We start from the raw sequence: 25257 nt of genomic DNA, 5'->3' as shown, positions 1-25257 counted from the left end.
CGGGGGAAGTTGTACAATGAAGTTGGACATCTAGGCTCGGCTAAGCTAGGCTGCGCAGCGTCCCGGACCGCCGCCGCCGATATTATTAACCCAAAGTATCGCCACACTTTATTTCTGTCTACAGTAATGTGACTTCTCACACCCTGTGTGTGTGTGTGTGTGTGTGTGTGTGTGTGTGTGTGTGTGTGTGTGTGTGTGAGAGAGAGAGGGAGAGAGCTGCACAGAAGCACACAGGTTGACTGTGAGCGAATTGTTTCCTAGTTTGAGGGGGAGCTCAATACGGGAACGCCAGCAACAGGAAATGGAGGCGAAGCGTTGTTAGCCAACGCCAGCGCCAATAGACGCTGGCGGAAACGGTTCAGCCAGACTAGGGTAAGGGTGGACTTCAAGTCGGACACTGAGTTTGCTGATGCTCTTAATTGCTTTTATAATCGTTTTGAGGTATAAAGGTATTTATATGACCCTGCCACTAGGGTTGCTGGACGGGTCCCGGGATTTCGGGATTCCCGTGAAATGAGTCAGTCCGGGAGTAACGGAAATTGGCCGCGGGACCCGTCCTCCCGTTTTTTTTTTTTTTTCGTTTTTTTTGAGGGGGGATATATTTTTAAATATTATTTAGACAGGCAGGCATACGAAATACCAGCGCCTCTACAATACTGAAAGTGCTGTGTCCGAGGAAGAGTCTGATGATACCCAAGAATATGCGTATCAGCCAGAGCCAAGCGAGCAGACGATGACCCAGAGCCTTACTGCACATCTGCAGCAGGCAGTCATTAGCCTCGTTAGAGATGTCGCCGTCTTGCTCAGACCTGCGCAATTATGACGCTCGGCTTGCTGAGCGCACAGCATTTTTGTTGTGCGCTCAGCAAGACGGGCTTCATAGTTGCGCAGGTCTGAGCAAGACGGCTCCAAGTCGAACGAGGCTAATGACTGCATGCAATGTCCCGAGCCAGACCAGAGGTATGGGAATGACCTCCACAAAATAATTTCAAACGAGTTTGCGCTCTTCGAGGCAACCAAAGAGCGACCCAAACACCTGCAGCAGCTCTACTCTGCACTTTCCACCATACAGCCGACGTCCGTGGAAGAAAGAGCGTTCTCGGTGTGCGGTCAGTTCGTGACGCTCAGAAACAGGCTGAGCAGTGTTTCTTGAAGTCACACTTCATGAAAATAAAAGAAAGGAAAGCTGGAAAGTAATCTTGCTTAGCGTGTCAGTTTGAATAGGCTGTTAGTTCTGTCATGTCTTATTTCACACGTTAAGAGCAATCGGTAGTGCATTTTTTGTTATTTGCCTATCCTTTGGAAAATATTCAATTTAAACTGATTTCGTTCATAGAAATAAAAATAGATTGTTTGAAATACATTTGTTCGCCAAACACCGTTTTTTGGCAATGTTTTGATATTGAACCTCTGTGAAACATTTTTCGTATTTTCTTCATAAAAACACCGTTTTCAATAGGCCTATTAGGAATAGGAAAATATTTTGCCTAATTTGAATGGCTTTTCTTCACGTTATTTAAGTAGAAATAAAACGTGATGTAATATAGCGTTGTTCTGCTGCATTTATTTATCTATTGGCATTGATTTAGTCCCATTAAAGTAGTATTAAAGGGCAATAATGGTTTCAACGGGAAATCCCGGGAAATCCCGTGAGGAGCTCTGAAATCCCGGGATTTGAAAAGGGGCCATTTCGGGAAATTTCAGCAACCCTACCTGCCACCTGGTTGTTGTGTCCTTTGGCAAGACACTTCACCCACCTTGCCTCGTGTGAATGTGTATGACTGCTGGTTTTCAGTTCCAAGGTCTAAAACCAAGCGTTTCAAAAACTGTTTTGTTGCAGCTGCAATCATGCTGATGAACAAGCTGTAGAAACAAAAGGTATTTTGTATGTATTATTTATTTATTTGTTAATTTTTAGATAATTTTATCTGGTTTTTACTATATCTAAATTATGTTGGTCAGTTTTAAGTGTCCAAATTTGGATTAGCACTAGGGCTGGCCCGAATTATTCGAATATTCGTTTGTTAAGCTAGTATTCGAAGCTCAATTCAGTATTCAGAATACTTGTTTTTTTTATGTATTTATTTATTAAAATAAATAAATAATAATTTATAATAATTTTTTTCTGAATTATCTTAAACTGCACTATACATATAACAACATTGTCAGCAAATAATAATATTCAGATAAACAAGTTGTATAAACAACAATTGTTAAAATACAAATGTATCGCTCTTTTAAAATAAATTATCAAATTATTTGAATTTTGACCTAGTTGGCCGCTGACCTTTCAAAGCGCAACCGGCGATACACCAGCTGTAGGCTACTGACGTTGCCAGAGCGAGGCAAATTAAAAGCAGCACCAAGCGCAGTAGGGAACTAGAGATGGATGAAGAATATATAATTGTTTCCCCTTAACTTTATAACCACAAGATTAGTGCAATCTCGGAAGGAAAAGCAATGCTCGGCGAAATGCTAATGCTAGCTTAGCTCAGCTGTTTGTTTACATTCCCTATGCAACGCTGCTATTGCCCATCATCAACAGTGACTGGCTTGCAGAATGGGAATACGCGGTCAATAATGGAAACAATATGGACACAAAAGAAGATCAATATTGGATCTTTGTATGGATTTATAAATCGCCAAAAAGATGCATGTTCTGGGATGAATTGATAAGCTCCTGTAAGGGTTACGGTGAAAGAGAGGCCAGCTGATTTGGAACGGAACAACAGCTGTTCGCTTCCATGGGGAAAGTAAGGAACTCCTATGTTTTTTTTAGAACGCGTATTCGAATACTCGCTCGGAAAATCCAACGAGTATTCGAAGCCTGTAAAATGGGATTCGGGACAGCCCTAATTAGCACTGGAGCACTTTAATTGTTTTACCGATGTAACTGTCCCATTTGTGTCTGTGTGTATGTGATGTCTAAAACTGTGTAACGGAATCTCACTTTTAAACTGCAAAACAAGTCTACCTACGTGTACAAATAAAGTAACCTGAACCTGATCTGAACCTAAAACAGTACAAAGTCATCATACACTGCATTCCAAATTATAAGGCAAATTAGATTTTCCCAGATTTTCCTAAATAGTCGATGCAAATCACAGTCAGTATAATTTTCAAGTCATCAACCGTTAACAGTATATTTCGAATTTTATTGAACAAACCTCCCAATAACCTCCCCATTTTTTTCAAAAATAAAAAAACTCCAAATGCACTGTTACAAATCATTATGCACAACAGAGTTTCAAAACATGTTATAGGTTGTAAACAACTAAAAATGGTCATTTGTTGAATTTGCAGCATTAGGAGGTCATATTTAGTGAAATCAAAAGCTATTTCAATCAAAAACATCTTAACAGGCCAAGTTACATGTTAACATAGGACCCCTTCTTTGATATCACCTTCACAATTCTTGCATCCATTGAACTTGTGAGTTCTTGGAGAGTTTCTGCTTGAATATCTTTGCAGGATGCCAGACTAGCCTCCCATAGCTGCTGTTTTGATGTGAACTGCCTCCCAACCTCATAGATGTTTTGCTTGAGGATGCTCCAAAGGTTCTCAATAGGGTTGAGGTCAGGGGAAGATGGCGGCCACACCATGAGTTTCTCTCCTTTTATGCCCAAAGCAGCCAGTGACACAGAGGTATTCTTTGCAGCATGAGATGGTGCATTGTCATGCATGAAGATGATTTTACTACGGAAGGCACGGTCCTTCTTTTTGTACCACGGAAGAAAGTGGTTAGTCAGAAACTCTACATACTTTGCAGAGGTCATTTTCACACCGCCAGGGACCCTGAAGGTGCCAACCAGCTCTCTCCCCATGATTCCGGCCCAAAACATGACTCCGCCACCTCTTGTCTGCCGTCGCAGCCTTGTTGGAACATTGTGGCCATTCACCAACCATCCACTACTCCATCCATCCGACCATCCTGGGTTGCACGGCACTCATCAGTAAACAAGACTGTTTTTGAAGATGAGTCTTCATGTGTACAAAAGGCTCTGCTGATCACGTGCAGCGCAGCCTGTCTGCATGCAGCGTCCCCCCATTGCTAAGCAACCGTTTGGACTTGCGCTCTGTTTATGTGAAGTTCCGAGCCGTTTGTCAGTTCATGTGTGTCTCGCCAAAGTTCGGCTGTGTTATATGTGTGGCGGCCCGTGTGCGTCGCTGAGAGAAAGTAAGTAGTGTAGAGAGGACACTGATGTTAGTTTATTTAGATCATGTTTATTGTTAAAGCTGTGTGATTGCATGTTAACAGCTGACAGTTATTCATTGTCTGTGTAACTGCCGTGCGTCAGTTGAGTTTCACTCGTCTTTAAGCTAGTGCTGATATTATTTGGGCAGTTAGTGCATTTGACTGTATCAGAAATATTAGCCATTTTATGTTATACAGCAGCCTGTTCATTCATGTTATTAATGTTGTGACTGTGTAGCTTAACCTGTACACTGTAGCTTTCTATTGTGTATTGGTGTGTTCTTGCTTAAGTTAATACTGTGACATTAATGCTAATCAGTATTTTCTATGTATCTTTCTTTTAGACCACACACCCCTACGCACCCACACACACACCCCCCTGCACACACACACAAACGCCAACACACCATATATGCCAATGTAATGCCAACAGAAGATAATTAAAGTCACTAAACTGGACCACTGCTTCATGTGTCTTATGGGGTTCTAACCGACGCCACCTGTACAACACAATCCCCTTAACCCAACCTATACAGTCCACTACAGTCCACTGGTCCTCACCAACATCATGTATTCCTGAGCCCACTGCAACTGTTTCAGCTTGTGATCATTGTTTAGTGGTGGCCAAATAATAGGTTTATGCACAACTGCAAACTTCTGGATCCTACACCTTGAGGTTCGCGGGACTCCAGAGGCACCAGAAGCTTCAAATACCTGTCTGCTGCTTTGTGATGGCATTTTAGCAGCTGCTCTCCTATTCCGATTAATTTGTCTGGCAGAAACCTTCCTCATATTACCTTTATCTGAACGAACCCGTCTGTGCTCTGAATCAGCCACAAATCTCTTCACAGTACGATGATCACACTTAAGTTTTCGTGAAATATCTAATGTTTTCATACCTTGTCCAAGGTATTGCACTATTTGACGCTTTTAGGCAGCAGATAGATCCTTTTTCTTTCCCATATTGCTTGAAACCTGTGGCCTGCTTAATCATGTGGAACATCCTTGTTAAAGCAACTCAGAGTAACATTTACATATCTTTTTAATGTTTCCTCTCATAATCATAAATTACCTTTAACAGCAAACGAGACCATCAGTGCAAAGAAAGAAGTTTTTATATAGTTTTTATTACTGCATTTGGTCTGGTCGCACACCCAGTCCGATTTTCGGTTCACACGTGCATGCTCTATGGTCATATATCCGTATTGGTCGCAGATTTCAGTGTGGCGCAGCAGCGCGATTTGAGAAGCCTATCCCTCCAGGTGAGGGAAGGGGAGCGGGAGCCTTGCTTGAGACAGTTGTTTGTCATCATAATGACTGATAACGGGGCTGAACCATCAAAGAAAAAAAAGAAAATGCAATGAAGAAAAGCTAATTAAAATGCATTACGTGCAAAGATAATTACAAGTCTTGGTTGACGAGATAGGCTACTGTCTTATTTAGACAAGGAGGAGCGATGCACAACACTGCTTAGAGGGCTCTACATTAACACTCGCCAAATGTGGGTAAATATCATAGATAGGGCTGGGCGATATGACGATATCATATCGTGGACGATATAAAAGTGTCTACCGGGAGAGATTTGGCCATACCGTTTATATCGCGGAGATACAAAGTTGATGTGGCGGGAGCATATATGGAGCGGGAGGCAGCTGTCCCTCGAGTCCCTATAATTACACTGCAGTTACACCGCCGCACCACACGGGGGCTCTGCTGCAGAGTTCTGGGCTGCAATACAGCTTCTCTACCCGCAACAGAAGAAGCCTCATCTGTTGCTCTAGCTGTCTAGCTCATGGTCTAGCTTCGGTGCGCCGTCACTAAAGTCACTAAAGTCAACAAAGCAACTCCGTGTCACGGTGGCAGAGCAGCTGGTTTTAACGGTCAAAAATGTCATCGGGCAAAGGAAACTTGCTTGCTGCTTCAGCGTGCTGTTGCCGTGACGCAGAGTTGGCTTGTTTTAAGCCGCAAACTACATGGGTTAGCTCTCGTGAGCTAGCTGGCTAATAATGACATCTTTAGCCTACTCGGGGCTTCACCCCCGTGCTGTTATTGTTGGAGACAGCCAGCAAGGCTGGTTTTATGTAACTTTAAAACATGTCAAACTTGAAAATATTATTTGTGTTGAAGCTGGAGTTAAAGTATTACCAGGCATTTGCTCTTTAGTTAATTTTGACAGCTTTTTTAAATGAAGATGAGCAAATACTGCAGTAAAATTCAAGTCTTTCATTATTTTGATATAGGCTACTATCAATTGGAAAATGTAGGCTCTTTGGTTGATGCTGTCATTTTTATTTTGCACTGACTGACTAAAGCCAGACTGGTGTGGTATTTTGCACCAGTTTCTCTTTTGTATGGAAATTTAAGTTCCAAGCAAAAGATGAAAATAATCTTACGTGATTAAAGTTCAGTACGGTTATTGTAATCCATTGAATTTTAAGGAAAAATACTATATCGTGATATATATCCATATCGTGATATACAATTACCTATATCGTGATATAAGATTTGGTCCATATCGCCCAGCCCTAATAGATAGTATATAAAAGTAAAAACTCTTAGGCGAGTAAATTATTACACCACTTAGGCTGGTGAAACATGTGTGCTCGCCGGGCGGCTTTTCTAACGTCTGCCTCTGAAACACTCTTGTCACCACGACCAGTACACGGCTTTCTATATGCAGTTAAGTTACTGCATGTGCGAACAGAATATTTCCTGTGCGCCTTCACATTAAAAGCATGTAACTAGCCAAACGCGAGTTGACTTTTATTTTTAAGCAGATAAGAACAGATGCCTTGCAGCTCACCAGTCAATAGCAGCGATTTCCGTGTTGTCAGATTTACGCAGTGAAATTAAAACAGAGGACAGAAAGCTTGTCATTCGCAATACTGGCAGATGCAACTAACGTTCATGAGGCTTCTATAAAAGCTGCATGAACGCCATTGATGCATTTTCAACGTATTTCCGCTCAGGCAGGGGGCGGCAGTTGAATAGAAGGTCCCTAATGTGGACAAGAGTCACATTGCTGTTTCCACTACCATTTGAATGCGGACACATCGGACACAAGCGACGTATACCACCTCCGAATGTGGTTTTTGTGATCCGATCTCAATGCGTCTTGAGAATGTTTTCACCTGTAGTTAGAGCTGTATTCATGTGATCAGATCACAAAAACCACATGTTAAAGACAAGTGGAAAGGGGGTCTTAGATATGTAATAAGATATGTAAAAGTCACCTTTTTGTCCATGATGCTGATGAAGAGGAATCGCTGACGAGGAGCCACTCCTGCCCCGGCCTGGCCTGGACTGAACCAATCACTGTGCTCCAGAGACTCAAAGCGCTGGAAGCCTTTATGAGCTGGAGACAGGAGAGAGTCACACTCAGTCAAACAGAAGAAGCTATATCAATCAAACATCCTTTCATCATTATCTGTCAATGGACAGCATAGTTCCAAAACTTTGAGATCAACTTTGCTATTACTGCATTAGAACACTACAACTGCACTGTACTAAAAGTATCTTATCAAGGTCTCCTTTCACTTAGTTCTATACATTTTTCTATGCATTTCCTTTTCATAATCTGGGCTCTATATAAACACACAGGTGTGCAGAACAAAGGGCAGTTATGTACTGGCAAAATGAAATGTACTCACACACTTAGAGGTAGTGTGTGGTTAGCAGTTCTTCAGGTGACCAAGCTGAAGTGACACTATCAGCTGATTTTTTTACACAACACAAATGTTAAATAATGGCCGTCTGAGTGCAGACAATGGCTTCCAAACAGAAGGTTAATCTGACAGCAGCCAAAATATCTTTTAAAAAATATATTAATACATACAGCAAAACAGTGATTCACAAATTGCTTAAGAGTGTACAGCATTAATTTTGGAAACTCTCAACATGATATTTGACTTTTCCTTTAATTGTTTATATCTTGGAGAACTCCCTGATGGTCTCAGTAAAGGAGACACATACCTGCTGAAGATTTTCGTGGTTGCAAGTAAAAAATAAATTACTAAATGCTGGCTCCAGAGGAATGCTCTTACCAAGAGACTTCTAACAAACATCAAAAGGATAAAGGAGAGGAATACTGGAAAAAAATGGGATCGCTACAAACTTAAAGACTCTTAATTCTATTCCAATGTGAAGATACAGTGCTGCTTGAAAGTATGTGAACCCCTTGAGCCTTTTGGAATTGTATTCAGTTTAACCATTAATCATTAATTTTTATCAACACCAGTATTTTTTATATGAAATAACAGATGTTTGTTTATCAATTCAACATTTTTCTTTTCTGGAAATCAATTTTTAAAACAGATAAAACAAATGATTAGACAACTTTTGTATGTGCAAAGGTTTGTGAACCTTGAGCTGCATTGCTTAAATCGAGCAGCTAAACACAATGACGTGGGACAAATTGAGTGATTAAATGGACCAATGTAACGAGAGATCTTTTGGGAAGAAATTGGCCGAACTAGATAAAACAGAGACACAACCAGGGGCCGTATTCACAAAACATTTTTATCTTAGCGCTAAGAGTACTCCTAAGGAGCACTAAAAGTTCTTAGTAAGGAGTAATGTCTTAAAACCTATTCACAAAGCTGATAAGACCAACTTTTACTAAGGAATGGGAGGGACTCATAAACTAAGACTAGAGGGCGGTGTTGACCCTGTTGCTATGGATGATGTCATGTTCATACCTTCTATGCCCACATTGATTGGCTGAGAGGGAATGAGAGCTAAGAGTGAGTTTATGATAGAACCACTGTGGGAGATATCCATATCGTGTCGCTGTATTAAAGTGAAGAGTTTTTATATACAATTAATGACAAGTGACACTGATTTAACATGAAACCAAGATACTGCAGGGTTTCCCACACATTCGTTCACAATTAACCTACAATAGCGCCACATAGGTCTATTCATTTAAAATTTTACAATGATTTGAATCGGAAAAAATATCCTCATTGAACAGCTGCACGCCATGCACCCTCACTGTATTTCCCTCAACGGCGGACTATGCAGCAATAGTCAGACAGCGACAAACCAGGAAATTCACCATTTAGAAACAACAACTGGCGAAATCGTAAAGTGCATGCGGAAGGAAAAAGGCGAGACACGCAACTATACAGTAGCGGACCTGTGGAATGGAGGAGATGGAAGCGCCACATATGGGCCTACTCTAGTAACAAATTAAACCCAAACGTGACACCAACAGTAACTTTCAGTGCATCGTAAACCCAAAGCAACTGCAGGAAAAGGAACTTAACAAATAATTGTTTATATAAATATAAATGTGTCTATACTTTCTAAACATAGCTTTACTAAGATCATTAAACCCTTACAGTTATTAAGGTACCTTTTGTAAAGCTCACTAGCATTAAATCTCTCCAAAATGCCATCAAATGAGTGTCTGTGATTTACTCTTAGTGACTCCTAGCTTTTCATAGATTTAGGAGCTAGTTTTAGCGCTAAAATGCTTTGTGAATTACACTTATCTTAAAAAGTTAGGAGTCCTAAAATTAGGAGTGAAACGCCCCTTATTTTTGAGAGTCACTCCTAAATCAGCACGTTAGGACCTACTCTTAGCCTTAAAATGTTTTGTGAATACGGCCCCAGGTCAGTTTAGGCTCACCAAAGTGAACCCATACAGGTCAGACATGCCAAAAGGGAAAGAAAATTTCAGAGGATCTCAGGAATAGTTGTGATGTTGCACATTTGTCTGGGGATAGCTGTAAATTAATTAAAAAAAAGTTTGAGCTTAATCGCTTCACCATGAGGCAAATTATCTACAAATGCAGAGTTCTAAGAGTCACTGAACATCTGTCCAGAAGTGGACTTCCTTCAAAAATATACCAGCCATCCCAACCTTTACACCTTGTGATTTGAGGACCTCCATTGCAGTATCTGGGACAGATGTGCATGGTTCCACAATAAGAAGAAAACTCAGTCAACATGGCTACCATGGGAGGGTTGCTGAAGAAGCCTCTGCTCTCAAAAAAGAACAAAACTGCTTGTCACAACTTTACCTGAAGTCTTCTGGAAGTCTATTCTGTGGACAGATTAGTCCAAAATGTAACTGCTTGGTCATGACCAAAACCGCCATGTTTGGGCAAAAATGCAACTCTGCCTACCACCAAAAGAACCATCTCCCAAGTGAAGAATGATGGTGGCAAATGGTCTGCACATCACTAGATGTAATGTTTGGGTTGTCCATTACCAGAAAAATCACTTTTCTTGTGGCGCTTGTGGATATTTTTGAAGGAAGTCCACTTCTAGGCAGATGTTCAGTCACTCTTAAAGCTCTCTATTTGTAGATGATTTGCCTCACGGTGGACCAATGTAGCTCAAACTTATTTTAAAATTAATTTATAGCAGTCCCCAGACAAATGTGCAACATCACAACTATTCCTGAGATCCTCTGAGATTTTATTTTCCTTTTGAGCCTAAACTGACCTGGTTGTGTCTGTTTTATCTAGTTCAGCCCAATTTCTTCCCAAAAGATCTCTCATTACATTGGTCCATTTAATCACTCAATATGTCCCACCCGATTGTGTTTACCTGCTCGATTTAAGCAATGCAGCTCAAGATTCACAAACTTTTGCACATACAAAAGTTGGCAAATCATTTGTTTTATCTGTTTAAAAAATTGATTTCCAGAAAAGAAAAATGTTGAATTGATAAACAAACATCTGTTATTTCATATAAAAATACTGGTATTGATAAAAATTAATGATTAATGGTTAAACTGAATACAATTCCAAAAGGCTCAAGGGGTTCACATACTTTCAAGCAGCACTGTATGTTTGTATTGTGTACTGTACCTATGCTTTTCTTATTTGTACCTACTTTCGAATGTGTGTATTGTCATGTCCTAGCCCTCTTTTGTTTGCTTGTTTCTTGTTTTATGTTCATATATAACAAAAAATAAAGTATATAAAAAAGGGCGTACAGCATTACAGTGCGTTCCAAATTATTATGCAAATTATATTTTTCTCAGATTTACCTAAATAGTCGATGCAAATGACAGTCAGTATACTTTAAGTCATCAACCGTTAAAGTATGATTCACATTTTATTTAACAAACCTCCCAATGATAACAGCATTTTTTTTCAAAAATAAAAAACAAAATGCAATCCAAATTATTATGCAGAACAGAGTTTCAAAACATTTTATAGGTTGTGAAGAACAAAAAATGGCCATTTGTTGAATTTGCTGAATGTGGAGGTCATATTTATTGAAATCAAAAGCTATTTCAATCAAAAACATCTTAACAGGCAAAGTTACATGTTAACATATGACCACTTCTTTGATATCACATTCACAATTCTTGCATCCATTGAACTTGTGAGGTTTTGGAGAGTTTCTGCTTGAATGCCTTTGCAGGATGCCAGACTAGCCTCCCATAGCTGCTGTTTTGATGTGAACTGCCTCCCAACCTCATAGATGTTTTGCTTGAGGATGCTCCAAAGGTTCTCAATAGGGTTAAGGTCAGGGGAAGATGGGGGCCACACCATGAGTTTCTCTCCTTTTATGCCCAAAGCAGCCAATGACACAGAGCTATTCTTTGCTGCATGAGATGGTGCATTGTCTTGCATGAAGATGATTTTACTGCGGAAGGCACGGTTCTTCTTTTCGTACCACGGAAGAAAGTGGTCAGTCAGAAACTCAACATACTTTGCAGAGGTCATTTTCACACCGTCAGGGACCCTAAAGGGACCTACCAGCTCTCTCCCCATGATTCCGGCCCAAAACATTACTCCACTACCTCCTTGCTGACGTCGCAGCCTTGTTGGGACATGGTGGCCATTCACCAATCATCCACTACTCCATCCATCTGGACCATCCAGGGTTGCACGGCACTCATCAGTAAACAAGACTGTTTGAAAATGAGTCTTCATGTATTTCTGAGCCCACTGCAACCGTTTCTGCTTGTGAGCATTGTTTAGGGGTGGCCGAATAATAGGTTTATGCAGAGCTGCAAACCTCTGGAGGATCCTACACCTTGAGGTTCGCGAGACTCCAGAGGCACCAGCGGTTTCAAATACCAGTCTGCTGCTCTGTAACGGCATTTTAGCAGCTGCTCTCTTTATCCGATGAATTTGTCTGGCAGAAATAGGCCATAGAGCAGTGGTTCCCAACCTTTTTTGACCTATGTACCCACTTAAGCTGGTTGCCATGATAAAAGTACCCCTTCGTGCATGTGTGATTTTTCACCTTAATTTGTACTAATAATAAACTCTTTGTCTTCGTAACTAATCCAGCTGCACATTAAATTAAACCCATTTGTACAAATCTCCCTTAATACAAACACATTTTGCACTTGAAAATTACAATTATTGTGAGGAGGGGGTGCTAAGTCATAAGCCATGAAAATGGAGATATGACATCTGAAAACTAAACTCCTTTAGGGGGGTCTGGGGATAACTCCCCCAGATGATTCTTTGTGATTTGAACATGTAATAGAAGCCATTTTGGTGTATTTTTTGTGAAGAGACTAAAGGAAAAGACAACATTTATTTCAGTTCAGATCAGTACTAAGATTAGCAAAACTAGTTAGTCAGTCAACCACCTTGACTTAAGCCATAAAAAGTGTGTAGTTATTTACCAAGAAAAATTATAATAAACTGTTCAGAAAATTGTGAATGGCAAAGACCAACTTGTTGATTGTTTGTTTGTTTGTTTGTAACCTTTATTTAACCTCGAAAGATCAATTGAGGGGTGACCCTCTTTTACAATGACGTCGAGTACAGATACACAATATACAATGAGAATACATAACAAGTTTACACACACACACACACACACACACACACACACACACACAGACAACAACAATTTAAAACATTCAGATCAATTGAATGAAATAAATAATAGCCTAATTAAAACAGTTACAAGTGTGGAGGGGTTGATTCAAAATAATACTTTTAAATTGGTTAACAGATATGAGTGTATTTATTTTAATTGTATGTTGTAGGCTGTTCCAGGAGTCAGGGGCACTATAGCTAAAAGCGGTTTTACCAAGCTCAGACCGGGCATAGGGGACATATAACATGATCATGTCAGTTGAGCGGGTTTGATAAAGCCCATCTGAAATAAGCAGCATTTCTGTCAGATAGAGTGGTAGCTTTCCAGTCAGAGCTTTATATATAAAAATATGCCAATGTGCATCACGTCTCTCCTTAAGGGAGGACCACCCAACCTTTTCATATAAAACACAATGGTGTGTATCATAAGCATCTCCTGTAATGAATCTCAAAGCAGAGTGAAATACAGAGTCAAGGAGTTTAAGGCATGAACGAGATGCATGCCGATAAACCACATCACCGTAATCAAGGACAGACATAAAAACTGCCTCAATAATCCTTTTCCTACTAAACAACGGGAAGGTAGCTTTATTCCTATAAAAATATCCAATAAAAATGTTTTGACAGTGAATAAGAGAAAAAAGGCATGAAATAAGACTGAAAATAAAATGGAGCCTCAACTCTACACCAAATTCCCTTACAATAAACTATTAAGATTGTGGCAAACAGGATTTTCATTATCATTGCCACACAATGACCATCATTCAAACACATAGAAATAGCCAACACTCTCCAGTTATACATACCGTAGTTTCTCTCGTGCACACAGACAGATACACACACACGATAATGTGCATTGACGGTCTGTGAGTCGCGGCTGTTAATTAGTGTGCATAGATCAATGCAAACGGCCGAATAAAACAACGGTCAGCAAACTCTGCTTATGTAATTATAAAAGTGATTCACATAAACTAAGTAGGCACATTAACACGGTAAAATAATCATACTGCAGCTATTTGCATGCTCCGATAATTTTGAGAGAGAAAAAAAAGTCAACTAAAATAAAACCGACCTGGTCAGGATTGATTAAGGAGGGTATAACCCTGTCCAGACGGTTTGCTAAAATTTTAGACAATATCTTACTGTCACAAGAGGTCAGGCTTAAGGGTCTATAACTTGGGTCCTTCCCATCATTAAGAATAAGTGTTTTAATGGACTCTGATATAGAAGGAGGGAGTCGCCCCTTCACTAGGGCTTCATTAAAGGTGTCTAGGAGTAGTGGGGCCAGTTCCTCTGTGTTTAGTAAAACACAGTGCTGGTTAGCATGTTTAGCATTTAGCCGCTAGCTTTGCAATAGCATCAAGCTTTTGATCATAAAACACTAGCTTATCTTACTCACAGCAGTCTAATAATGCTGCGTTTATAACAAGACAAAGGATAGGAAGCTACTTGTGTAGAAATCAAACTAAAAGGAATGTTTTCAATGGTATTAATTTGCCTCGTAGTGCTGGTTAGCATGTGTTTCGACTCATTCTTTTTAAAGAGACTAGCTTATCTTACTCACAGCAGTCTAATAATGCTGCGTTTATAACCAGACAAAGGATAGGAAGCTACTCGTGTACCAATCAAACTAAAAGGAATGTTTTCAATGGTTTTTATTTGCCTTTAGTGCTGGTTAGCATGTTTAGCATTTAGCCACTAGCTTCGTAATAGCATCCAGCTTTAAATCATAAACCACTAACTTATCTTACTCACAGCAGTGTAATAATGCTGCGTTTATAACAAGACAAAGGATAGGAAGCTACTTGTGTAGAAATCAAACTAAAAGGAATGTTTTCAATGGTATTAATTTGCCTCGTAGTGCTGGTTAGCATGTGTTTCGACTCATTCTTTTTAAAGAGACACACACCAAAATAGCTCTAATCTCTTGATGACGGGTTTTGTAGCCACCAGACATCTACCAAACGATACGCCTTTGATATATCTTTAAGCACTGCATGTGCTCTAGAAGTTCAAATTAAGGGAGAGCTACAATTTAGAACAGGGTCCATTACTTCATTAAAATATGCGCCTAAAATAATTGGGTGATCTCCCATATCATTCAGTTTCTTCTCAAGTAGCCCAAAAGAGGCAGGATCATCTATATTTGGAGAATACATATTTGCTAGTCATTGCTAAAATCTCACATAACAGCATTCTCCCTGCATCATCCACACTCTCTTTTAAGCATTTAAATAGTAAATTATTATTAGCTAATGTAGCAACCCCTCTACTCTTGGTTCTGCCACAAGCAGCCCCCACATAGCCCACCCAGTCTATACAGAGCTTGCTATGTCACATTTCTTTCATTTAATGAAAGTTAAAACTTTATTCTTCTTGACTACAGTATCGAGGCTTCTGACGTTCCAGCTCCTAAGTTTCAACCCCTGTTGACTACTGACTGAAATATTGTAAAGTGAGAGTTATACACATTTTGCTGTATTTTACGTAATGATATACTTAAGCATTAGCCTGGCAATGCCAGCCTACCGACTTCCGCTCAATTTTCATTTCCCTTTAGTAGTCAGTCTGGGTCCGCGGTATATTCGCGGTTTTTCTCCCTGGCAGATTTTTACCTGTCCAATCAGCGAACAGAGGGAGTGGCTGAGAACAATGAGAAGCATGACATACGTCACGACCAAACGTTATGCCAAAAACACAGAAAAACCTAATAAAAAATATAGCACATGTAAAGAGAAAGCATCTACCAAACAAGACACTCATAAAACACTCAGTATGGTCCGTGACTCTTGAACTTGAAGCTGCAGTATACAGTGGCCTTCCCCACCCTGCATTTGCACCTCATACTGTATCCCAACGCAGGCATTACATCTCTTCTCCGTGCAACCATGAATATAAGAACAAAAAGAAAGACATTTCATTATGGTTATGTGGTAAATAGCAGACCAAACTATAAAGAAAATAGGCCGTTTGACCCGAAATACTTGTAGTCTACGGAATCAACATTGGTTATTAAATGCAGGACTATAAATAAAACTAGGGCTAGTTTAGTTGAGTTTATTTATTTCTATAACATATAAACACAACATTGCATATGTTAATTAAAAAAAAAACAAGAAAAACTAAGTTTTCATGCTTAAAAGTACTCACCAAAAAAGTGTAGGTTGAAGCGATTGCTTATTGCACCTACCCTTTTTACATTATATATTCTTTTTTCGTAGGTCCCTCAGGTACTTATCATTTTCTTATTATTTTATTTTTCATTAAGTATTATTATTCTATTTACTTATTTACAATTTCTATGATTATTTTTATTATTGTTGTAAATAATTACTGTATATTTTATACATATTACTTGCAAAATTATGACACAAAACAAAATAAATCCACTATTCACAGCGCAATTCATGCTTCACTTTTATATTTGTAAGGCATCTTCTTTTTCAGTATTTTTTAAGTCTTTGTACCATGTTACACATTTTAATTTCTTCATCTAAGGCATTCCACATGTTTACTCCTTTTACCAATATACATCTTTGTTTAAAATGTGTTCCTATCATTATCTTTGTAAACATGCACATTCCCCTTAGTTCATACTTGCTCTGTCTAATCTGAAACAACTTCTGGATACAGTCTGGAACTATCCTGTTTTTGACTTTATACATTATTCGCGTTGTTTTGAACTTGAAGTCTTTAAATTTAAGTTTGTTTGAGTTTATAAATAATGTATTGGTTGGTTCAAGATGTTCTGCTCTGTTAATGACTCTGCTTGCCCTCTTTTGTAGAATAAAATAGGGTTTGTAACTGTTTTGTAGGTGTTTCAACATATTTCCACACAGTATGTAATGTATGGTAATATTTAGGAACTGTACAACATGTGTAATGATTTAGAATTGAGTACATCTTTCGTTTTATATAGTATTGCAATGGACATAAACTTTTCTTTTCAGTTGTTTGATATGTGGTTTCCAGCATAATTTGTGGTCCATAAACACTCCTAAGAAGTTGTTTTCATAGACACTTTCTATTTCCACATTGTCTATCGTGATTTTCATTTCATGTTTGATTTTTGTCTATCCAAATATAGTGAATTTAGTTTTCTCTAAGTTTAGAGACTAATATCAAAACATTGTTTTAGGGTTTTCAGTTCTTTCTCCACTGTATCCAAAAGCTGGAGAGGTTAGCAGGGCTGCTAGCTGGAGGCTGGAGATGTAAGCAGAGCAGCTGCTACATGGAGGCTGAGATGTTAGCAGAGCTGCTGCTACTGGAGGCTGGAGATGTTAGCAGGGCTGCTGCTGGGGACTTGAGATGTTAGCAGGGCTGCTGCTGGAGCCTGGAGATATTTGCAGGGCGGCTGCTGCTGGGGCCTGGAGATATTTGCAGGGCAGCTGCTGCTGTGGCCTGGAGATATTTGCAGGGCTAGCCTGTAGATGTTAGCAGGGCTGCTTTGGCACAGCCCAACCTTTGAATAGCCTTTCAAAGTCCAAGTAGTCCACATTCACTTCAAAATTATTTCCATTAATCCAGTGTGCTCATTAGTACTTGATGTAAAACAAAAAATTAACACAGACAGAGAGACAAACTCACACGCAACCTAACATGCTGCGATCTTGGGTCAAACCAACTGGGCTACATCACAAAGTTAAACGTTAGCCTACACAGTGCCAAATGCCAATGGTATTACATTGCTTTATACACAGACTTTACTGACCATGTCAAAAGTACTGTCCGAAGATTGTTCTGGTGAGTGTGCCATTAATCCAGTGGAACAGGCCAGTTCATCCCAGGGAACAAATGTTATCCAGGGCTCTCGTCAGTCATCAAATCGGCGGGAACCCTGCGTTGATCTAACCATGAATATTGGCGGATAGTCGAGGGAGAATTTGATACGCTTTTCATAGAGCATCTTCTTACACTAGTTGAACTTCATGCGCCTCTCGTTAACCAGCTTGGAGTAATCGGCGAAGATCATGATGAGGTGCTCTTTCCAGCCTCTGCAATGCTGGTCCGATCCCCTAATCTCAGGAATCTAGTGATGATGGGTCTCGCCAGCGAAGCTTGTCCAGGGTCCGGGTTCTGCGCAATACTCCAATCCTGTGTGCTTTGTCAATTTCCAATCGAAAGTCAATGTTGAGAATCGCTGATCGAATTTTGACCAAGAATGACAGTGCATCGCCTTCCTCACTGCCCGCAGGAAGCCAGATGAAACATAAATTATTCCTCCGCTCCCGGTTCTCGATGTCATCCAGCTTTTGTCGGAGGTCTTCCACCTCTGTGGCTGTAGCTGGGGGGGTTCAACTGCTGCCTCTCGTTAGCATCCTCCAGGAAGCATTAATGTCTGAAGCATTCGTTGTCACCCAGATAACCTCCAGCAGCTCTTATTGTGAGCCTCTGATTTTTCTAAGATAAGAGCAGTGAGTTTAGCAAACGCTTTGGCAACTGCACCTGAGATGGAGCTAGCAACAGGTGAGAAGTTGCTAGCGTTAGCCACCTGGCTAGCTTTGCCCTCACCGCCACCTGCCGGATTTTGGGGGTTGCATGGAGTTTCTAGTGTTGTTTGACATTGTTGCACTATACCGGCAACTTATTAAGAGGGAGGAAAAGAAAAAGATTGTCTCTTTGTCAAGTTTTAAAGCAAATTGTGTGCAGGGGTAGGCTCAGCTCTTCTTTACGCAGCCATTCTCATCCACCACATCACGTGACTCTGCTCTGACGTAAGTCTTAATAACGCGTGTATTTAATGAAAGACATAATTCAAAAGTCGGTAAAATGATGCGTAAATACTCTTCCTGTGATTAGGGCGGATGGGGTTCACACCAGCGTTGATCCGCTCAAGAGTTCACTTGCAAGCGACCAGAGACCACCTCTTTCAAGTGGAGCAGAGTCTGGTTGTTTAGTGCGCACTACAGTCTCGGACTGTGTTCAAACCAACCGAAATTAACCAGCTTAAACGCTCCAGGGTTTGTTTCAACTACACTAAACAAAGCTGGTGTGAACATGCCCTTAGTTACACGTCATAAATTAAAATGTGTTAGCAACAACTGATATAATATGCAGGAAGAAAAGTCAATCATTTGATATGTAAAAGGTGTACGATATAAATAAGAACATTAATAAGCATTGGTACTTTGCCAACTTCAGTAGAACTATTCTCATTCACTTGAACATGTGTGTCCACATACTTGTTCAAAGTCACACATTGTAATTTATATCACACTGTAAAGGGGAGACTGTTGTCTCGTATTGAGGAAAAATAAACGTTAGGGTGTGTCATTGCCTATCTTGTTGATCACTGGTATTCCTGTGACCCCAAGCACCCATGTTCAACACATTTCCTTTCACTGGTGGAGATGAACCCACATACACTTCTCAGAAATAACACAAACACTTTCCAATGTCTTGGTTTAATGCCAATTGTGAATATACTGTATAAAGCAATCCGTATTGACTCGACCAGCCCTTTTGTCCACTTTAAGGCTGTGATGTTTGTTAACTAATTAAAACATTTAATTAAAGAAATATGAAATGTGTAATAACAAAAAAACAAAACATTTTAAACATCATCAGCATCAATTCAGCATTGAGCTGAAAAGCAAACTTACGTGTGAACCTATTAAGCACTGGGGTGTTTTCCTCATCTGAACTGTCTTCTGTAGGCAAACAGAGATGGAACAAACAGCAATGCAGCATGGGGAGTGAAACACACAGCTCAACTCAAACTGATGGAAGCACACACTTGCACAATAACAGTTATGTGAGTCAGCTGCTGGAATGGACAGAGAAACCCAGAAGGAAAGTGCAGCAGCAAGGAGAGCATATAGTGCAAACACACAACACTCATGCCTCTTCGCGACGAATGAGATTGAAACAGCTGTTAGCATGCTGCTAAAATAAGTTCATTCAAGTCTTTGCATTGTGTACATTCACTTACAGTGCATACAGAAAGTATTCACAGCGCATTCACTTTTGCCACATTTCGTCATGTTACAGCCTGGAATAACGCTGAATTAAATACATTTTTTTCCTCAAAATGGTAACCAGCTGTTGCTGTTGAGTTTTGCCAATGCTAGCCCGAAAGCTAACGAAGAAGCTAATGAAGCCGACGCTGACATTTCCAAGCAAGAGGAGCCAGGAGCTTGCCAACATGTCCAGGCTTATCAAAGATACCTCCAAAGCACAAGACAAGAAACTTGAAGATATTAAGAAATCCACATTTGCAGTATAAAACAAGCTAACAGAGATCTCCGAGCGTCTTAATCACGTTGAGGCCCAGCTAACCTTCCTCGAGGAAGCTAATCAGGAGCTAAAAGAGGATCCCCCCGCTACCAGAGAGAAGGTCGAGCTGCTCAGACAAAAACTGGATAGCATTGAGAACAGGGAAAGGATGAATAACCTACGTTTTGCCGGCTTCCCGGAGGAGTGCGAGGGCGGCGATGCACAGACTTTCCTCTGTGATAATACTCCAAAAACATGGAACATTGATTTCGCTGAGAGGCTGAAAATTGACTGAGCGCAAAGGATGGGAGCAAAGCATCAATCGGAACCGGGCCAGACACCGAGACCAAGGGCCCTGACTGCCAAATTCCAAGACAGAGAGCGCATCGTGGAAGCAGACGGTAAAGGGAAGGTTACTTGGAACAGGCAAAACATAATGGTGTTTCCCGATTACTCCAAGATCGTCACTGACAAACGCCTGCGCTTCCAACAAATGCAAGAAACTGCTCCATGGCGACACATGAGGTTCTCCTTCATATTCCCTGCTTTGCTCGTCATTCGGGCGCCTGAGGGTCGCCATGAATTTGATGAACCAAAGAAGGCACTCGCCTACATCCATTCCCTGGGTTAGTGCAATGCACTCCTCTTTATGCATATGAGCAGACGGCTGTGAAGTTGCCGTCGGATTTTGGCGTTACCAAAATGTTTTGGAATATTTTTTCCTGCAAGTTGGTTAAAGTGGACCTATTATACTTTTCGACTTTTATGACCTATAAACGTTGTTATAATGATTTATAGTCATGTTTAACCATACTAGCGTATTAAATAATTACGTACATGCATTTAGACATATTCCCTGCTGACCGTCTGGGGTAGCTGTGCAGAGCGCTAAACGCTAGGGCAGCCGGTCGAGAATTCAAGTGTTCCAATTTCCTGCCATCGTGTCGTCACGATCCCGGATTTTTCTATGTATGGTAATGTGCTGCTCTGGCAAGCTCCGGCCATGCCCCCACCTTCCTGCTCTCAGAAATCTGCCTGCGCGCTCCTGAAATTGTTCCGGAAGGAAGGTAACCAATCACAACGGAGTGGGGTTTGCAGGGGGAGGAGGGGGCGGATAAGCACAAAGCAGTGTGAGGAGCAGACTGCTGTGCTCGCTAGGGTGAGAGGAAGAGTGTCCCGAAAATCTACATGGTTTTTTGTGATGTGATTCGTGTCAGGTTGCTCTATAACAGTTTTTAACAAGAAATTAAGACCAGAAAAGTAGTATAATAGGAGATCTTTAAGAATGTTTTTTTATATTGTCAGACATTCAGGGACATAAATTTATACTGGCTAATGTATATGCCCCGAATACAGTTGACCCATCATTTATTGGTCTGCTGGAGACATGGGTCTCATGGTGCTCATTGACATGGGTGACCCGATAATTATGGGTGTGGATTTTAATAAGGTATTGGATCCGATATTAGACCGCAGCACACCTACGCAACGTCCTACAAGGACTTGTATTGCCCTGCAGGATATGTGTTAAACATATGGGTTGGTAGATATCTGGCGCGTACACAACCCATCTAGCAAGGATTATACATTTTATTCTTCCCCTGATAGAAGTTTCTCTAAAATAGATTTCATTTTGGTATCGAATTCTGTTATCTCCTCCTCAATATAAGTTGCATTGGAAACATTATAATATTGGACCATGCGCCTGAATTTCTCCACATGGTTCCCTTTAGCAAATTACAAAGATCACCCAGATGGAGGTTCAATTCTACCCTCTTGATGGATCCTAACTTCAGGGAGTCTTTTGGCGCTTTTCCACCGCATGGTATCAGCTCGACTCGACTCGACTCGCATTTTTGGCTTTTCCACCGCAATTTCATGGTACCTGGTACCACGTAGCGGCTGCTTTTTTGGTATCGCCTCGCTCTAGGTTCCAAGCGAGCTGAGCCGATGCTAAAAGGTGACGTCGGCAGACGGCCGGCCACTGATTGGCCAGAGACTATTGTCTGGCCAATCAGTGGCCAGAGACTACCGGCTTCATTCTGTTGTTTATTCTCCCCAACTCTCCGGGACTGTTGAGTGTATTTACGCCGCGTGCAGCCTTCTCTGGCTCTCTTTCATTTGATTTGCATCACAGATCTGAATTTATTTTCCATATATTCGCTAAGCTCACCCAGTGTTGGTTGTTGGGGAAGTTACTTATCATACGAGAGGAGACATGTAGGGCAGCTAGCAGCTAGGCTAATAGTAGCCAGCTGGGACAGACATGATAGCGAGCGATTACATTACAAGCCTCGGACTGAACTGATTACCTCAATAAAATATTCAGGCTGAGACACGGCTTGCATTTGAAAACACGTATCCTGAAACAAGCACTAAACAGTCAACTTTATCATGCCCGTGCTTACGTGCATAGGGATGTACGTGACGCATCCCTACAGCTGACTGTGTGGCAGTCACACATCGGGACAACAACCATCCCTTTTAATGGCCCGTAGCAATATTCTTCTACTTCTTTTAGCAAACAGATACAAGGGGGGTATTTCTTAAACATTTTTCATCCGTGTTCTTGGCGGTTGGTTCAGTTAATAGTGCAACACTGCTCGCAATTTCTGCTCTGCTACTTTGCTCCGGAGTAGGCTTCCAGCCCCTTACGACGACCCCGCCCACGTTCAGCAGGTACTATTTGCGGTGGAAAACGACCCGTGCTGCTACCAAACCAAGTTGAGTCGAGTCGAGTTGAGTCGAGTCGAGCTACATTTGCGGTGGAAAAGCGCCATTTGAGAGCTCAAATCAACCTTTTTAAAGAGACACATTTGCATTCTACACCATCACTAGGAGTTGCTTGGGACACTTTTAAAGCTTTTATCAGAGAACATGTAATCCAAAACGCCTCCTTTAAGAAAAAGGAACGCATGGCCAAAAAGTTGGACCTAGAAAAAAAAATCACGATAGCCAACACTCAGTTTAAACAAAACATGTCTACCGGTAACTTGACTGACTAGGTTGAAGTACGAGCTCAATACTATACTTTCTCAGAAAGCAGAATTTTTCTCTTTTCATGGCAAGACACAAATATTTTGAGGAAGGCGAAAGGGCTGGCAAACTTCTCGCAAGGGATATCAAACAGAGAAATTATGTCTATACCAGCCATCAGTGATGAGAAAGGCAACTTACTTTCAAACACTAGGGAGATAAATTAAGCCTTTAAGAACTTTTATGTTGAGCTCTACACTTCTGAATCATAAGCTGATACAGGAAATATAATGTCATATCTGAGAACCAAATGGAAAATTTCGATCTTCAAATTACTAAAGAGGAAATACTACGGTTCATTAAACATCTACCAACAGGCAAGGCCCCTGCACTTATTTGCAGACCCATGGGGAAGCAGAGCTCCACCGGAACACGAAATGTCTTCACCCAGGGTTTCTTCTTCTTTTTGTTTTACTGTCGGCGTTCACCTAGCGGTGAATAATAACAAGACACAGTTTCCACCGGTTATGGTGCTAGTAGACAGTAGAATAAGTCAGTTTGTTAAGGGTCCCAAGTGGCCAGGGCGGTGGTAAAAAGTAGATGTTGAGGTAGAAGATGAATGAAGCAACGAAGCTTTGTGTACATCTTCCGAAATCCGTCTCTTTAATTCACAATTATCACAAGTAAGTCAATCACATACAAATATAAACTCTTATAAATAAAACACAAAAAGTGCCACCACATTAAAATAAACAGCTCATTTTATAAAAGTGGGGTGAATGACATTAACGTCTGACACATAAGGTGACAGTTTCCATTGTAGATCCTGATTGATTTATTACCAGATCCCTTGTCCTCTAGTGATCACAGTTTTAATTATTATATAATTTCTATATTCATATTAGGCTATTGAACGATCAATGCTCGTCTGTGACTTTGTGATCACGCAAGTGAACAGTAACGATTGCGTGCAGCCGCAGAATAACATTTCAACCAGACATAAATAGCCTATGTGCAGTGGCACAGACGTTAAAAAACTCCTGTTAATAAATAAATAAATAATGAGATACATACAATACAATAGGTTTATTAATCTGAATGTAGAGCATGTTCACAATGTGTAAGGTGGCCGCATAGGAACGGCACGAGGGCTGAGAACTACGCTACTGATCAGATAAATGATCGATCAAACGTAAAATCATCAGGAAATGATCAAAACATCCCGATGGAGATTTCTATGGAGTGATTTTGCTTTAAACTGTACAGGGTCGCGTTGTGGCAGTGACACTCTTTCTTCAGTCGGAGCTGCAGCGTAAAGTGAAAACAAACTCAGAGTAGGTTACAATTCTGACCAATGAAATGAGTTTGGGGCGTGGCCCTATCGTGTTTCCGGTGGAGGTCCGTTTCTCCATGGGTCTGCAAATAGGTACTCTAATAGATGGGTTTACAGCCAAGTTCTATAAGGCCTATCCGGAAGAACTAGCCCAGTTTCTTTTGGATATGTATAATGAAGCCTTAGCTAAGGGTAGGTTGCCCCCATCATTATCAGAGGCGCTTATTTCTCTCATCCTGAAAAGCGGCAAAGATCCACTAGACTGTAAAAACTATAAGCCTATTAGCCTGATTTCATGCGATAGCAAATATTATTCAAAATCCTGGCTAACAGACTGGATAGGGTCATAATGTCTTTGATTCACGACGAACAAGTCTGGTGTATACGCTCACGCTCTTCTGCTGATAACGTTAGGTGCCTTATTGCCATTATGTGGGCTCAACAGAATGCTAACTCCCCTACCTCCGCTATCTTGTTAGATGCCGGGAAGGCTTTTGATAGGGAGGAGTGGCATAATCTCTTCTCCACCCTAGAGACCTTTGGATTTGGCAGTACGTTTATTAATTGGATCAAACTTCTACATGCCCAACCCAAAGCATCAGTTTCCACAAATGGCTTTTTTTTCCCTCATTCGACCTTGGTAGGGGAACAAGACAGGGCTGCGCGCTGTCGCCACTTCTTTTTGCGCTGGCTGTCGAGCCATTAGCTGAGGCCATCCAAAAGGACCCAGACTT

General features: G+C 40.8%; 1 protein-coding gene across 1 annotated transcript in view; it reads right to left on the bottom strand.

Annotated features, from left to right (window-relative positions):
• szt2 (SZT2 subunit of KICSTOR complex) overlaps window positions 1-25257 on the bottom strand; it is a 480200-nt gene that overhangs the window by 121192 nt on the left and 333751 nt on the right. The window contains 1 exon segment of the mRNA XM_080032888.1: window positions 7429-7550. Coding sequence (XP_079889014.1) covers window positions 7429-7550 — 122 coding nt within the window.

The sequence above is a fragment of the Ammodytes marinus genome, assembly GCF_949987685.1.
Source record: "Ammodytes marinus genome assembly, chromosome: 8".
In the NCBI taxonomy this organism is placed as follows: Eukaryota; Metazoa; Chordata; class Actinopteri; order Uranoscopiformes; family Ammodytidae; genus Ammodytes; species Ammodytes marinus.
Note: the sequence above shows the minus strand (reverse complement) of the source record. Positions and strands in the feature narration are given on the sequence as shown.